The following is a 15,610-nucleotide window of genomic DNA, read 5'->3' on the forward strand; positions in this document are numbered from 1 at the left end:
ACTTGTGGCCAGATATACTGCTAAACCCACTGTAGGGCACAGGACAGCTGCCCAAAACATCTGGCCTATCAGCAGTGACACGGCTGAGATACCCTGGTTCTTGTGTTTCTCTGGATGTTTTTGCACTGACATGGTGAGATGAGTGGTCTGACAGAGCTCATATGGCCCACAATACCTAACATATTTACTCTCTGGCCCTTTATGAAAAGTTGCCCATTCTCTACAAGAAACCATAAAATATACTTAAGTATTTCATGGGTAGTAGGTTGTCTATCAATTCTAGAAAGCTTCCTTTAACACTATTTATTCTAGAAATGAGCCAATCAGTATTTTTATTCATACCTCTTCTAGCCGTATAAAGGGCTATAGTAAAAAAAAACTATACTTCAGGGGCGCCTGGGTGGCTCAGTGGATTAAAGCCTCTGCCTTCGGCTCAGGTCATGATCCCAGGGTCCTGGGAACGAGCCCCGCATCGGGCTCTCTGCTCAGCAGGGAGCCTGCTTCCTCCTCTCTCTCTCTCTCTGCCTGCCTCTCTGCCTACTTGTGATCTCTATCTGTCAAATAAAATAAAATAAAATCTTAAAAAAAATTATACTTCATATTTTATTCTGATTATTTAAGAACTATTTAAAACAGTGATTCTCAAAAGCCAATCCAAGTATCAGTAATTGCCATAATGAACTTTTCACTGGCCCATAATGAAATGAGAAAAATAAAGACAAATTTGGGAGATTTTCATAGTTAACTTAATTCATTGTTAAGGGTGTTATTCCTAATGATTACATCCTTCCTATATTTAAAAATATTAAAATGCCCTTTCTTTTCTGTATCAATGTTAGTTTCTTTAACATAGCAAAACTGAAAGTTGTAAATTGGGTCAAATCCTTAGAGAAAATCATTGCTTCCTAAAATCCAAAAGTCAGAAAACCTGATTTAGAGGCTTTTGTTCCATTATGAGGATTCTTTGATGTTGAACATATATCACATATCACTGCTGAAGGTATTTCTTAAATGTGTTTTGCAATGTCTAATAAGTGATGAACTACAGCTGAAGGCTTTTCCACATTCATTACAGTCGTAAGGTTTTTCTCCAGTATGAATTCTCTGATGTTTAGCAAAGGATGAATCATGCCTGAAGGCTTTCCCACAATGACTGCATTTATAAGGTTTCACTCCTGTGTGGACTCTCTGATGAATAGAAAGATGAATTCTCTGGCTAAAGGCTTTCGCACATTCCTTACATTTATAGGGTCTTTCCCCAGTATGAGTTCTCTGGTGTTGAGTTAGGTACGTGCTATGGCTGAAGGTTTTACTGCATACATTACAAATGTAGGGTTTCACACCCGTATGAATAATTTCATGTTGCCTAAGGTGTCTAATCTGGAAAAATGCTTTTCCACAGTCTTTGCAGGTGAAAGGTTTCTCTCTAACATGAGTTCTCAGATGCTGAATCAGCCCAATGCTCTGGCTGAATGCTTTCTCACATACGCCACATTCATAGGGCTTCTCCCCAGTGTGGATTCTAACATGTTGAGTAAGAGATGATGGATGTCTGAAGGTTTTCCCACATTCCTTACATTCATAGGGTTTCTCACCAGTATGGATTCTCTGATGTGGAATAAGGGATGAACTTTGGCTAAAGGCTTTTCCACATTCTTTACATCGGAAAGGTTTCTCTCCAGTATGAATTCTCATGTGTTCTGTAAGGTGAATGAGCTGTTTGAAGATTTTTTCACAAATATTACATTCAAAGGTTTTCATTCTTGTATAATTCCTTGAATGATTGATCAAATCTAAATTATATCTACTTCTCTTTCTAGATATATCATACTTATGGTCTTTTATTCTTGGAGGACCTTCTGGTCTGGGAATAACTTTTGAGCTCACATTAATACTTTTCTCAAATCTGTTAGATTCTCGGCCTCTCTCCTGAGTGAGTGTTTTCTTGTGGGTCAAGGGGATTTTCCCATCACCCATTCCTTGGTTTTCCTGGTGGCTTTCTAACTTATCACATTTGGAGACTCTTCCCAGTGTTGAATATAAGGTGCTTCCTCTCGTGGACTGTTCCTTCATTAGGCCATGGTGTAATCCTTCCCATGAAATATAATTCTTTAAGGCTGACTCCCTGGTTTCTGTTTTATTCTCCAAGTCTGAAAGAAATCCCAAAATAGAAATGACCCATATTCAGGGCACTTTAAAAAATAAATGGCCATAGTGAGAATAGGAGGGGTGAAAATGAAAATGTACTAAGCATAGAAACCTCGGACTATCTTCAAAGGTAGTTCTGCCTCCTAGAAAGTGAATATAAAAGGAAATGAAGTAATGGTCAAAAGAAAGAAGCTTTCAGAGTATGTAAGGTGATTTCTAGGAATTGGGAGGAGTTCATCCATGTGAATTCCAGAACGAAGTGCACTAAGAAGAGAGCATTGTTGTAACGGTAAATATAAGAGATAAGATTAAGGAACACAGGATTCTAGCACCATATCATCTCAAGTCCATATTTCTATGACAAAATATTCTCTATTTAAGAATGGGATTTTTTTCATGTATTTATCTCATACTTTCTACATAAAACATTAAATAATATAGGAGGAATAGCCTCTCTCAATTTCCTCTCCATTTCCTTAGTCTCTTAGGATTTTGGGATACATCCATTTAGATATTCCCAACAGTATGTAGATATGAGTGTGTGCATTTTTATATATGTATGGTCACAAACATACATTTGTACAAAAAGGGATCATGGTGTGTGTGTGTGTGCATTTATTTATTTATTTCTGCATCTGTTTTTTAATTCAACTATATCTTATGGGGCCCCTTCCATGTCTATACATTTAGATTAATCTCATTTTTTTTAAACAAGTGCAATGTATTCAATGCGTTCCACTGATGGACATAGCATAATTTGACTTTTCTTTACTGAAAAATATTGAGGTTGTCTATACTTTTTCATGTCATCATTATACAAACATTTGTTTATACGCCTGTCAATATTTCATAGGATTTACTATAGAGGAATTACTGGGTTCTGGGTATGTGTGCTCTCAGTGGACGCGGGTGCCCTTTCCAGTAAGTTCATTCGATTTTTATCACTCTTCATAATTTTTGCCTACACCTATATGAGATGAAAAATGGGTTTCTTAATTTGTGACACATTATTAACTTACTGTAAAATCTTTTTTGTAAAGATTTTATTTATTTGTCAGAGAGAGAAGGAGAGAGCACAAGCAGGGAGAGTGACAGGCAGAGGGAGAGGGAGAAGCAGGTTCCTTGCTGAGCAAGGAGCCCAATGTGGGACTTGATCCCAGCACCCTGGGATCATGACCTGAGCCGAAGGCAGATGCTTAACTGACTGAGCCACCCAGGCATCCTTATACTGTAAAATCTTGAAGGATAGAGACTATATAGTTTATCCATAGTATATATGGGACAATATTTTTGGAAGAGGGAGTTTCTCTTGTTTTTAATTCTCTTTCTATTCCCTTTCATCCATTCTGGACCCTGCCATCTTAAACCACCAATATTTCCTATTTACAACAAACTCTTATTCCCCAGGATTTCTAACCTCACCTTAGTAATAGCACATACAAAGTGCTTGGGAATAGCTGGGTAAACCTTGGAGTGGACTGAAAAAGCAGTGGACTGAAAAAGCAAAAAGAGAGAGGGGTGCCTGGGTGACTCAGCTGGTTAAGCATGTGACTCCTGGTTTCAGCTAGGGCATGATCTCAGGGTTGTGAAATCGAGCCCCGTGTCAGGCTCCATGCTTAGCATGGAGTCTGCTTGAGATTCTCTCTCTCCTTCTTTCTCTGCCCCTCCCACCCCCGGCTTGCACTCACACTCCCTCTCTCAGGTAAATAAATAAAATCTTTTTTAAAAAAGCAAGTAGAGATGTTTATATTACCTATTACAGGGAATAAGAAGTCACTTAACTTTTCAGGGTAAGAATAAGATAAATGTATTTCAAGAGGTCAAACCTGACAGTAACATTTAAATTGATTCAGAAAAATAATAAAACATTAAAAATACAACTGAAAATCTTAGTAATAGGCATGAGATGATGGGAACTTGGCTTGGCACTGCATCAACAAAGATGAAGAGAGGAAGAGACGCCTAAGTGGTTCAGTTAGTTAAGCCCCTGCCTTCGACTCAGGTCATTGACCCAGGGTCCTCGGATTAAGTCCTGCATTGGACTTCTTGCTCAGCTGGGCACCTGCTTCTCCCTCTGCCTGATTGTGTTCTTTCTCCCCCCTCTCCAACAAATAAATAAATGAAATCTTTAAAAACAAAGAAAAATTTTAAAGAAGAGGAAATATGGATCTAGCAGGTAGTATAAGAGAAGCATGAGAAATGAAGAAGCATTGAGAGTAGAAAAACATGATACATTCTTGCTGTTACCATGATTTTTGGTCTTTCAGACTAAAAGAACTGGAGGAGTCAGGATGAGAAACTTGCTTGGGAGAGAAGATGGTCTCTGTTTTTGAATGAACTGGGCTTGAAGTGACAACGGTGCGTCTAGATATAGATGTCCTAAATACCAGGGATATGTGGGAATAGAGTTCATATGGATATATGAGACAAAGATGAAAATATGGAAAATACAGGTGTCAAGGAACAACTAAAACCACCATGATGTATCTGTGGGCATTTGTGCAGATACAGAATAGCAGTGTAAAAGACAGAGGCCCCTCAGGGATTGTGGCAGACACTGCTGGATATACACCAAAATCTGTTCTTCCCCTTTCTGGACATACAACTACACTATATTTCCCCAATCTTCCTTGATTCTGATTTGAGTGAAGGGACAAAGGTTTCTCCCATAAGTGACTCAGAGTGAAAGTCATGTGCACCACTCCAGGCTGGCCCATAAAATCCTCCCAGGTGGGCTCCTGTGTGCTCTTACTCTGCTGCTGGCTATGTTTAGATGAGGAGGAGGCCCTTGGGGATGGTGCAGCCACATGTGGAAGACATCTCAATCCAGATTTGCTACGTCCAAAAGAAATGTCCATGGGCTTACCCAGTTCCCCCAGACCAGTGTATGAGCAAGAAATTCCTATTCCATTGAAGCCACACTTTAGAGTCTACCTGCTACAGTAGTTTAGCCTATCCTAACAGCGGTGGAAATGATGTATCTGCATTAAAAAGGATATTGATGAGAAGCACTGAAAAGGCAATGGGAGAGACAGAGGAGATAAAAATTACTAAACTGGCTGGTGGAGGAAAGGACAGATATCAAGAAGGTGGCAAGATCTATGAACCCAATGCTGCTATGGAGAATAGAGTCATAAGAACAAGACTGTGGAGCCAGGAGGATTCAAATTCAAATACCACACTTTTACTGACCAGTAGCTAAGGATGCTGGACACATTTCTTAACCTGTGGGCCTTCTTTTCCTCCTCTGTAAGATGCGGCTAACATATGCACAGGACTCACGGAGGCCAGCTGGATGAACAGCTGTTGTTATTACTGTTCTTAGATAAAGAAGGCTGTTAAAAGGTATTTGATTTGGTAGGAAGGACTTCTGTGGGGATTTTCCCCAGAGTCCTAAGTTATCTGAAATAAAAAGTTAAACTACACAAATTAAAAAGAGAATCAGAATTGAAACTATGATTACAGAATAAGATTCAGGAAAAAATTTTAAATGGAATTGTGAGAGAGATCTATGATAAAATGACATGAGAATCTGGTGAAAGGTTCTGTACTTAATGAGAGGAGATCCATGAATACTGGAATAAACAGGAGAAGGAAGCTATGATCCTGGCAAAGTCTGGAATGCTGGAGAAAGCAAGAAAATCATGAACATTGGGTCAGGAGAATTACTCAAGCAAACCAACCCTGATGAGAAAGGTATGTCTTTCCTCCCTTACTCTAGAGAAATTAGTAAGAAGAGGCAAGTGCAGATGGTAATCAGGTTTCTTGTGGGTCCCATCCAGATGGCATGGTCTCCCCCACAGCCTGGAGAAGGCTTCAAGTGGAGCTCTCTAGCAAACATGACAAAGGCCCCATCTGCCTTGCTCTTACCTGAACTTGGACTTCCTGATATCTCTCTCTCGATCTGCCATGGCTCTTCTCCCTTCTCCAGCTGGGAAATCACACCAGGTTTGGAGAGCTGATATCCTGCTCATGAAGAAGAAAACACTGCATGTGCTGAGGTCAAAGAGCCATCCCAAGAATTTAAAGACAGCTCTTTGATATTCAGGCCTGCTGAGAGGGTAGAGTAGAAAGAACAAGGCAGAAAAGACCAGAGCAATCCTGACTTGCTGTTTAAAAGGAACTGGAAACCTATATCACAACCTAAAGCCCAAGCATAGCAGTTTGGTTAGAAACAAAGATTTTCTTCCAACAGGCAAGTTCTAGTGATAAGGGGAACTCATCCTTACCCACTGAGACCAGGTTCCCATAGTTCTCCAGCATCACCTCCCGGTACAGATTCCGGTGAGCAGGGGCCAGTTGCCCCCACTCCTCCTGGGTGAAGTCCACCGATATGTCCTTGAAGGTCAAGAGTCCCTAGAACATCAAGTATGTCCTTTTCAGTTCTAATATTGCCTACACACTAAGAGATTCTAGCCAAGTTTTCTTGGACACCCTTCTGAAACTTGGTTGACTGACTCTCTGTGGGAAGTTACAACACAATGCAGCAAGCTTATAAATTGTCTTCTGCAACTTACCATTTGGCTGAAGGAGAAATACTCGTGAACTATTAAAGAAGGTCTCAGAGCAGTATATGATAATTTGGATTAAGGACAATAAAGATCAGGAATATTTGAGGAAGGGGAGAGTTCAAAAGAGGCTGAGGTCACAAAGAAGACAGGGACCTTTGATGGGCCGAGAGAACTGGTTAAAATGAGAACATTTCAGCATGGGTAAAATATCATTAGCTGGGTATTTCTGTTAGTAAGAAAAGTATGTGAGAACAGCACATTTCTGGAGGGAGCATGAATTCTACCTAGTAAGGAAGACTTGACCAAAGTAGATAACATGTTGTAAAGTACAAGAGCCTCTCATGTACAATCTATACAAATTAACCATTTTATGGCTATTTTTAAAAATATTATCAAATGCAAAGAGAATCCAGAAGCCAGAAGGCAAAGATAATAACATATTCCTTAAGTATAACAATGACTCTAATGCTTTTTATGTATTATAAGTAAGTCTGGAAGGCATTTGAGGCTTCTTGGGCTGGCAACAGCATGCATATTGAACCAATTAGGAAGCTGAATTTGAAGAATGTTGAAGATATGGGATTAAACCCTATGGAAACTAAGATCATATCATACATAAAAGTCTTCTGTTCTCTAAAAATGTCTCCTTCTATATCAATTTTCTCTGATTAATTTCTAATTTTTCTTTGAGTTTCCCTATGATTCTAGGGTTTGACAGCAGAGAGCTGTGCCCATTGCCAGAGCCAATCGTTCTCTGATCAGCTCGTTTATGATACACAGATACTACTAAACTGCTCTTAGAAGTTTTCCTTCCTTTTCTGGTCAGCCTATGTAGTGTGCGCCCTACATGACCTGCCAGTAACTTCTCTACTCATTTCCCTTTTCATCTACAATTCTGCTCCAAAACATGACCAGAAATCCTCTCTTAAAGGTCATTAATGAAGAGTATACATCTCCAAGAATGTCAGAACTGCATTCTGTTAATTTTTAAATGTTACTTAAAATGTTTTATATCTGAAACTAACAATGTACTATATGTTGGCTAATTGAATTTATTTTTTTAATTTTTTTAAAAAGATTTTATTTATTTATTTGACAGAGATCACAAGTAGGCAGAGAAGTAGGCAGAGAGAGAGAGAGGAGGAAGCAGGCTCCGAGCTGAGCAGAGAACCCAACTCAGGGCTCAATCCCAGGACCCTGAGATTATGACCTGAGCCGAAGGCAGAGGCTTAACCCACTGAGCCACCCAGCCACCCCAAGGCTAATTGAATTTAAATTTAAAAATGTTTTACAATGTTTGTCTTTCCCCTGGATGACACCTGTGAGGTTTCAGGGCAAGAACTACATTATATAATTTTACACACACATTTTAGGGCAAGAGCTACATTACCTTTACACACACACACACACACATACCAACATGATTTTTATTTTTTATTTTCATTTTTCAAATTTTTATTTAAATTTAGTTAGAATATAGTCGAATATAGTGTAATATTGGTTTCAGAAGTAGAATTTAATGATTCCTCACTTACAAATAACACCCATTGCTCACCATAACAAGTGCCCTCCTTAATCCCCAACCCCCATCTAGCCCATCCCCCATGACTTTTAAATGTGTTGGATAAATGACAAGAGGTTTGCTTGAAACAAGAAGGTTCCTGAGGAACTTTCTATTATTATTTTTTTTTAAGATTTTTTTTTTATTTGACAGACAGATCACAGAGAGGCAGAGAGGCAGGCAGAGAGAGACAGGAGGCAGAGAGGCAGGCAGAGAGAGACAGGAGAGGGAGGCAGGCTCCCTGCTGAGCAGAGAGCCTGAAGCGGGACTCGATCCCAGGACCCTGAGATCATGACCTGAGCCGAAGGCAGAGGCTTTAACCACTGAGCCACCCAGGCGCCCCAGGAACTTTCTATTATGATGAACCTTCTATTACGAGGAACCTTCTACTATTGGTGGGAAAATTATATGTGAAATCAATCAATGTGGCCTGGTTTAGAACATGCTAAGAAAATCCAATCCAGCAAGTTGAGCCAAAGAAAATCAAAGTCCAGGGCTCTTCAAAGCTGAGAAACAATTTCAAGAAAGTGACAGGAAAATCCAACCCACCTGAGATTTCACTGTTGAGGGCCTGGAGGTGATTTGATCCTCGAAACTTTCTCCCTGGGTCTCATCAGCATCCTGAGAGAGCAAAACTGAGAAAGGAAAAGAGTTGTGAGGTTTACTTCTCCCCAAATAGAAAAACAGATTGCAGACATGCTGAACGTGGCTCTTCTCCCAAAACATTCACAGGGAGGGACATTTACAGCAACTCAGAGCAGGCTGGAGCCTCCTTAATGAAAAGGAACTACAGTACACGGCTTTGGGCATTAATATTCCCCAATGGTCAACACTGGTCTGAAAGCACAGATCTACTTGGCCACTCCTCTGCTCAAAAATCCTCAAAGTTTCCCTACTGATAAGAAAGAAAAATCCAAATACTTTGCCGTAGATTTCAAGATCCTCCACAACCAGTCCATCGTTGCTTCTCTACCCTTTTTCATCCACTGGATACCCCCACCCCTATAGCCCCAATCACCGTTCTTTGAACATACCTCTTACTTGGTGAAAAACTGAGACATCCTTCTGGACCGGTTCAGGTGAAGTTTTCTCAAACACTCTTAATGTGAAGAAAGCATCCTCTTCCCTAAACTCTTCCAAAGTTCGTTTTTATCTCTACTTGGATATCCATCTCAGATACCTGTTTTATTTATTTATATAATTATCTCCCTCAATTGGATATTAGTATGAATACATGGGTAGAAAATATCTGATTCATTTTTTTCCCTATCTGCTAACGGGTTAAGCATAACACACTGGCGGGTTGCTAGACTTCCAATACTGACTGCATTTGAAGTACCAGAAATATGAACTAGGAATTAAGGCAAATGAATTGTTGTCCTTATATTTTTTCCCCACTTTTTATCATCAAGATTGAACACCCATATAACCACCACCTTATTCAATGATTGTCAACACCTGCCATATTTGCTTCATTTATCTATGTATTTTTTGAACCATTTCAAAGTTGCAGACATCATGATACATCATCCCTAAATACTTCAAATAAGGATCTTCTGCATAACCGTAATACCATTCATCACACCTAAGCAAGTTAATAATTCATATTCCGATTTCCTCAACTCTTCTCAAACTATCTTTTATTCTGTATTGATTCCAGCCCAGGAGCCAACCAAGGGTCATACATTCCAAAGTGGTTGTTACCTGTAGTCTCCTAGAATAGGCCTTCCCCCTTCGTTCTTTTTTTTTTTTTTTTTTAAAGATTTTATTTATTTGTCAGAGAGAGAGAGAATGAGCACAGGCAGACAGAATGGCAGGCAGAGGCTGAGGGAGAAGCAGGCTCCCCGCTGAGCAAGGAGCCCGATGTGGGACTCGATCCCAGGGCGCCGGGATCATGACCTGAGCCGAAGGCAGTTGCTTAACCAACTGAGCCACCCAGGCGTCCCCCCCCTTCGTTCTTGACATTGGCTTTTTGAGAGACCAGCAGTCTGACTGTGCTAGTGTTTACCTTACTTCTCTATCTGCTGTATTTTCTTTAAAACAGAAGTTCAGGCTTTAAGCTCAATTTAGGATCGGGTTAAATATTTTGGCAGGAATTCTTCATGAGTGATACCATGTGCTTTATATTACACTACCCAGAAGACACAAAATGTGAGGTTATCCCATCATTGACACACTTAGTTAAGGACAGTGACCACCATGGGCACCTGGGTGGCTCAGTTGGTTAAGCAATTGCCTTTGGCTCAGGTCATGATCCCAGGGTCCTGGGATCGAGCCCCGCTCCTTATTCCTGCTTCTTTCTCTTCCTCCCAAGTAAATAAATAAAAATCTTAAACAAAACAAAAAACAGTAACCACCAGATATCGCCATTGGAAAAGAATATTCTTTCCTTTAGCAAGTAATTTATGGGGGCAGTACTTTGGCATCCTGGGAATGCCCTATTCCCCATTAGCTTTTCAATTATTTCATTTATAGCAAAATAGTCTATCGTTCCTTCTACTTTTTTTTTTTAAGATTTTATTTATTTATTTGACAGACAGAGATCACAAGCAGGCAGAGAGGCAGGCAGAGAGAAAGGAGGAAGCAGGTTCCCCGCCGAGCAGAGAGCCCAATGCAGGGCTCAATCCCAGGACCCTGAAATCACGACCCGAGCCAAAGGCAGAGGCCTACCCACTGAGCCATCCAGGTGCCCCTCTATTCTTTTTATTGGCAGTTATTTTCAGTAAAAAGCTTTTCCTCAGCAACTGAAAATGATCTAAAATCCAAGGTAAATGCATTCTTCATTCCCATAACAGTTTATTTTCAAAGTAAGAAATCAGTGTATGAATCACCACCACTGTTGGTAAATGAGTCTTTCCCCTTTCTCTATTTTAAGATTCATCATGAACTTATGGAATTTTATTTATTCAAGGTGTTACAATCAATCTGGATACTAAACAGTCCTAAGTTTGTCAAAACTTGCCATCCTGCTGATACACGTCCATTAGTCTTTGCCCTCTTCCTCGCTTTCTAGCACAAGATACTCCAGGCTCACCTGGTACTTTCCCTGCTGCCTTCTACTTCTGACCAAGCCACCAAGTGCCTGGACAGGTCTCTCATTTGATTCAAAATTCCCCACTGTAAAATAAAGAAAATTAGGCACGTCTTCCCTGCCCCATACCCCCATGGGGAAAATGAAAAAGAAATAACATATACAGCCATGACACTTAGATCATGGGGTCAGGTTGAACTGACCACTACTATTCAGGAAAACCCCAGGCCAGGAGCCATAATCAAGAACTCCAGAGACCTTTTACCCAATTGCCTCCCCAAAGAATGCTTCTGCTCAGCTCTCTACCTTCCTTCTCACACTAGAGGACACTGCCTTTCCTCCTTCCCGCCAAACAGTCTATTCTCACCTTCTCCTTCAAACATCTTAGTCACGTCCTCCCACAGGGACGCCCCCTCCTTGGCCTTCCTTGGATGGCGCAACTTCACCCAGGTGCTGGCCTCCATGGGCAGGGTGATCAGGAGCTGCTGTAGCATGATGACTTCAGCACTCCTTTCTGGGGCTCTCTGCCTCAGCCCGCAAGGCAGAAGGTCCTATCTGGTTTGGGCCACTTTGGGTACGCAAACTGCTGGGACCTCGGGCTTCACTGTTGTGCTGGAGTCCTCCACTCTCGCACACCCAGGGAACATACAGTACCAAAATCCGGAGTCTGGACCTTTTAATGTCTAGGCTCGCAAGGACCTTCTCGTCTTGAGCTCCATCCTTCTCCTCAGCAGGCAGCTGGAGGCTCCAGGTTTCTAAGCAGCCCCCTGGGAATACTGGACAGAAAATATCAGTCAGCAAAAGCATCTAGAAAGCTGAGTCCACAGTCAGAATTCTAGAACTTACACCAATCAGCGAATATTTTTCACAAAAGATACAAGGAGATGGTGGGTCTACGCAGCCCACGCGGTCCAAACCCCTGTGCTGGTGTCGTGAAGCACAAAGAGATGACGAAAGCCCAGTTCTTTGTTGTAGGTAGTTATGTTTAAACTAGTCTTGAGATTTAGAATCCCAAAGGCGCTGGGTTTGAATCCCAGCTCCTTCGCCTCGCTTGGCCGAGGCAAATCACGGAACCCCTGCAATCCCGTCTCTTCCTCCCGCAACGGAGAGAATAAGGCTTTCTCCAAGCCTGGACCTCGCATCCTTTGGGCGCGACCCCGGGCCGCTGGGCGCACCACGCGCCACGGGGGACCGCAGGCGGGGCGGAGCCGGCGCTTCCGTGGCCCCCGCCCCAGACCCCGCACAATACACCCGCTCACCCCCTGGTCCGCTAGCCCCGCTTGCCCTTCCTTGCTCCCTCGCCCCGGGGCCAGCAGCCCTCCGCACAGCTCGGAGATGCTCCCACGTAGCGCAGCCGTGGCTGGTGCGCATGCGCGATAGCGGCCTCCGCGCGTGGTTCCCAGCGTCCTCCGGGGCTGCGTCCCGCTCGCGGCGTCTCCCAGGATGCTCGCCCGGCGGCCGGGTCGCTCCGTCGCTCCAGGCTCGCTGCTGCTCGGCATCCCCACTCCTGCTGAAGGAGTGGGGAGCCGGTGCTCTTGTCCCCACCCAATCTACTGAATAGAGCCGTCTGCCCTCGGCCGGCAGGAAGCAAGTGAATGTTTCCATGGGGAGACTGGAAACCCTTAACAAAAGGGAAACGTCTGTATCACTTTTTTTCCCGAACAACGTTGCTATAAACGAATCCATTGTGCTTTTACTTCATATGTACGTGGAAAAGACTGAGAATGGAATGGAATCCCGTGTCTTACTAAAAGAATACCATGATCAGGTCGTTTTTTGTGCTGCCATCAATACATTTTTTTTAAAAGATTTTTATTTATTTGACAGACAGATCACAAGTAGGCAGAGAGGCAGGCAGAGAGAGAGAGAGGAGGAGAAGGAGGCAGGCTCCCTGCTGAGCAGAGTCCGATGTGAGGCTCGATCCCAGGATCCTGGGATCATGACCTGAGCCAAAGGCAAAGGCTTTAACCACTGAGCCACCCAGGCGCCCCTCAATACATTCTTATGTTAATTGCTTTCCTTATAGTTCTGAAATGCCAGAAAATACACAAAAGAAAACCAATTATTACCTAGAATCTCATCAAGCAGAGATAAGCATTGCTAACATTTGGTGCAGACTTACACACACACACACACACACACACACACACACATGTTTTTTTCATGCATTTTTATGTATTCTCTAAAAAATGATTATACTCTAGTGCACTTTTATTGGTGAGTTTTGTCTCCTCAACAAAATAGGAGTACATCATTCCAAAAACACTTCTACATCAATAGCTTACAAAAAATTTAGAAAATAAAATGAAACTATGTACCTGCTAGCTGTTGTGAACTGAATGTTTGTGTCTCCCCACCCACCTCTGCAATTTCATATGTTGAAGCCCTAAACCCCTGGTGTAGTTGTATGTGGAGTGAGGAAGTAATTATGATTAAATGGAGCAATAAGGGTGGGTCCCGTGTCCCACAGGATCGGTGTCCTTATAAGAAGGGGCACCTGGATGGCTCAGTCGTTAAGCGTCTGCCTTCAGCTCAGGTCATGGTCCCGGGGTCCTGGAATTGAGCCCCACATCGGGCTGCTTGCTCCGCGGGAAGCCTGCTTCTCCCTCTCACTACCACTGCTTGTGTTCCCTCTCTCGCTGTGCCTGTCTCTCTGAAAAATAAATAAATTTTTAAAAAGAAGAAGAAGAGGCACCAGAGGACTCACTCTCTGAAGGTGTAGGCACTGAGGAAAGATCATGTGAGGATTTAGCAAGAAGGTGCCATCTACAGGCCAGAAAGAGTTCTCACCCTAAACTGACCCTGCCAGACTTTGATCTGGAACTTCTAGCCTCACAAATGTAAGAAAGTAAATTTCTGTCATTTAAATCACCAGGTCTATGATATTTAGTTATAACGGCCCAAGGAGTTTAATGCACTTGGCATACAGTAGTTACAGAGCACGAGGCTTTGTTCTCAGTGCATTATGTATTTAACCTATTTAGTCCTCATAAGACCCCCTGAGGCAATTCCCAGTTGGCAGATAAGAAAAGTTAAGTAATTTGCCCTGCATGATACCTTTTGCAGGTGGTGAATCCAGGCAGTCTATGCTCCCATTCACTGCCTAACAAAAACACCACATAAAATAGAGTGAAATGTTAATGGTAGGTAGTGATACATGAATGCACACTGTAAAATTACTCCAACTTTTCTGTATGTTTGAATATTTTCATAATAAAACATTGGAAAATATGGCAAAGAATAAGAATTATGTGGAACATTATAAATAAAACTACAAAAGTTACTGATTTAGATAGACTATGACAAGAACCACATTCATGGAATGAAATGGAGCATTCTAAGTATGTCACTTTTCCTCCACTTTAATGCTCCTCCACTAAACCTCAACTTTTCTTTCTACTCAGTTAAATGATGCTGAAGTTTACTTGGAATGGCAGATATTCTAGAATGGCCAATAAAATTGTGCAGCAATAATAAATTCAAACTTGCCCTACCAATATGATGTAAGATATAATCTTGTATTATAGAGGGACAATAATCAAGATAAAACTAGTGTCAAAATAACTCATAAATTAATGACATGGTTTTGGAAGCCCATAAACAGACTTGATAATTTTTTTTAAACTTAATATATTATAAAAAGTGATATTTCAAATTGGTGGGGTAATGATAGATGGTTCAATAAGTGACATTAGATCACTAGTTGGCCATTTGAGGGAATTGTGTTAGTCTGCTTGGGCTGCTGCAATAAAATACTACAGACTGTATGACTTAAACAGCAGAAATTTATTCTCTCACAGTTTGGGAGTTGGGAGGTCCAAAGTCAAGGTGCTGGCAATATAGGTTGCAATCTGAGACCTCTTCTCTTGTAGGTGGGAGCCATCTCACTGTGTGCTCACATGACCTCTTCCTGTGTGTATGTGGGAAGAAAGAAGGAGCTCTTTGGTATTTCTTCTAATAAAGACACTAACCCTATCCTTATGACCTCATTCAACCTTAAATACTTCCATAAAGCCCCTATCTCCAAATATAGTCCCTTTGGGGGTTCAACATGAATTTGAATTTGGCTGGGACACTAAACACCTGGTGTATAAAAGGAACAAATCAAATGGGATTTCTACTATACATGTTAGATATCATGTAATTTTGGGAAAGTTAAGCTTTGAAATATTCAGAGAGGTGACTCTACAAATAGTTTTGTGATTAAGCCTCTTTGCAAGTAACAAGTTCACCAGAATTGCTTTCTAAGTTAAAAGGATGATGGTGGTGGTGGTGATAATAATTGGCAGGATTCTTGAGTGTCTTTGGGAATCCAAGGAAGAAGTGATTAGCCCAGTCTGTGGAAGTTTAGGGACCAGT

At 41.7% G+C, this 15,610-nt stretch overlaps 2 protein-coding genes across 6 annotated transcripts; both read right to left on the reverse strand.

Moving 5' to 3' along the window:
- Positions 1-568: 568 nt before the first annotated feature.
- On the reverse strand, positions 569-12,002 carry ZFP69B (ZFP69 zinc finger protein B). Of its 5 annotated transcripts, none has more exons than XM_047725171.1 (5): positions 11,906-12,002; positions 8,770-8,855; positions 6,378-6,504; positions 6,019-6,114; positions 569-2,150 (listed from the first exon to the last, which is right to left on the reverse strand). In XM_047725171.1, the coding sequence occupies exons 3-5, from the start codon at positions 6,409-6,411 to the stop codon at positions 982-984; spliced, it is 1,299 nt and encodes a 432-aa protein (XP_047581127.1). In that variant the 5' UTR covers positions 6,412-6,504; positions 8,770-8,855; positions 11,906-12,002; the 3' UTR covers positions 569-981. The 5 variants fall into 5 exon arrangements, with proteins under 5 accessions (XP_047581127.1, XP_047581123.1, XP_047581124.1 ...); XM_047725167.1 differs by lacking the exon at positions 11,906-12,002 and adding an exon at positions 11,619-11,773; XM_047725168.1 differs by lacking the exon at positions 11,906-12,002 and adding an exon at positions 11,619-11,671 and having other exon boundaries at positions 8,770-9,400.
- A 21-nt stretch (positions 12,003-12,023) lies between these two features.
- Positions 12,024-14,348, reverse strand: LOC125097533 (uncharacterized). Its single transcript, XM_047725208.1, has 2 exons — positions 14,309-14,348; positions 12,024-12,761 (listed from the first exon to the last, which is right to left on the reverse strand). The coding sequence occupies exon 2, from the start codon at positions 12,748-12,750 to the stop codon at positions 12,145-12,147; it is 606 nt and encodes a 201-aa protein (XP_047581164.1). The 5' UTR covers positions 12,751-12,761; positions 14,309-14,348; the 3' UTR covers positions 12,024-12,144.
- Between the last annotated feature and the right edge of the window lie 1,262 nt (positions 14,349-15,610).

Source organism: Lutra lutra, chromosome 4, assembly GCF_902655055.1.
Source record: "Lutra lutra chromosome 4, mLutLut1.2, whole genome shotgun sequence".
NCBI lineage: Eukaryota > Metazoa > Chordata > Mammalia > Carnivora > Mustelidae > Lutra > Lutra lutra.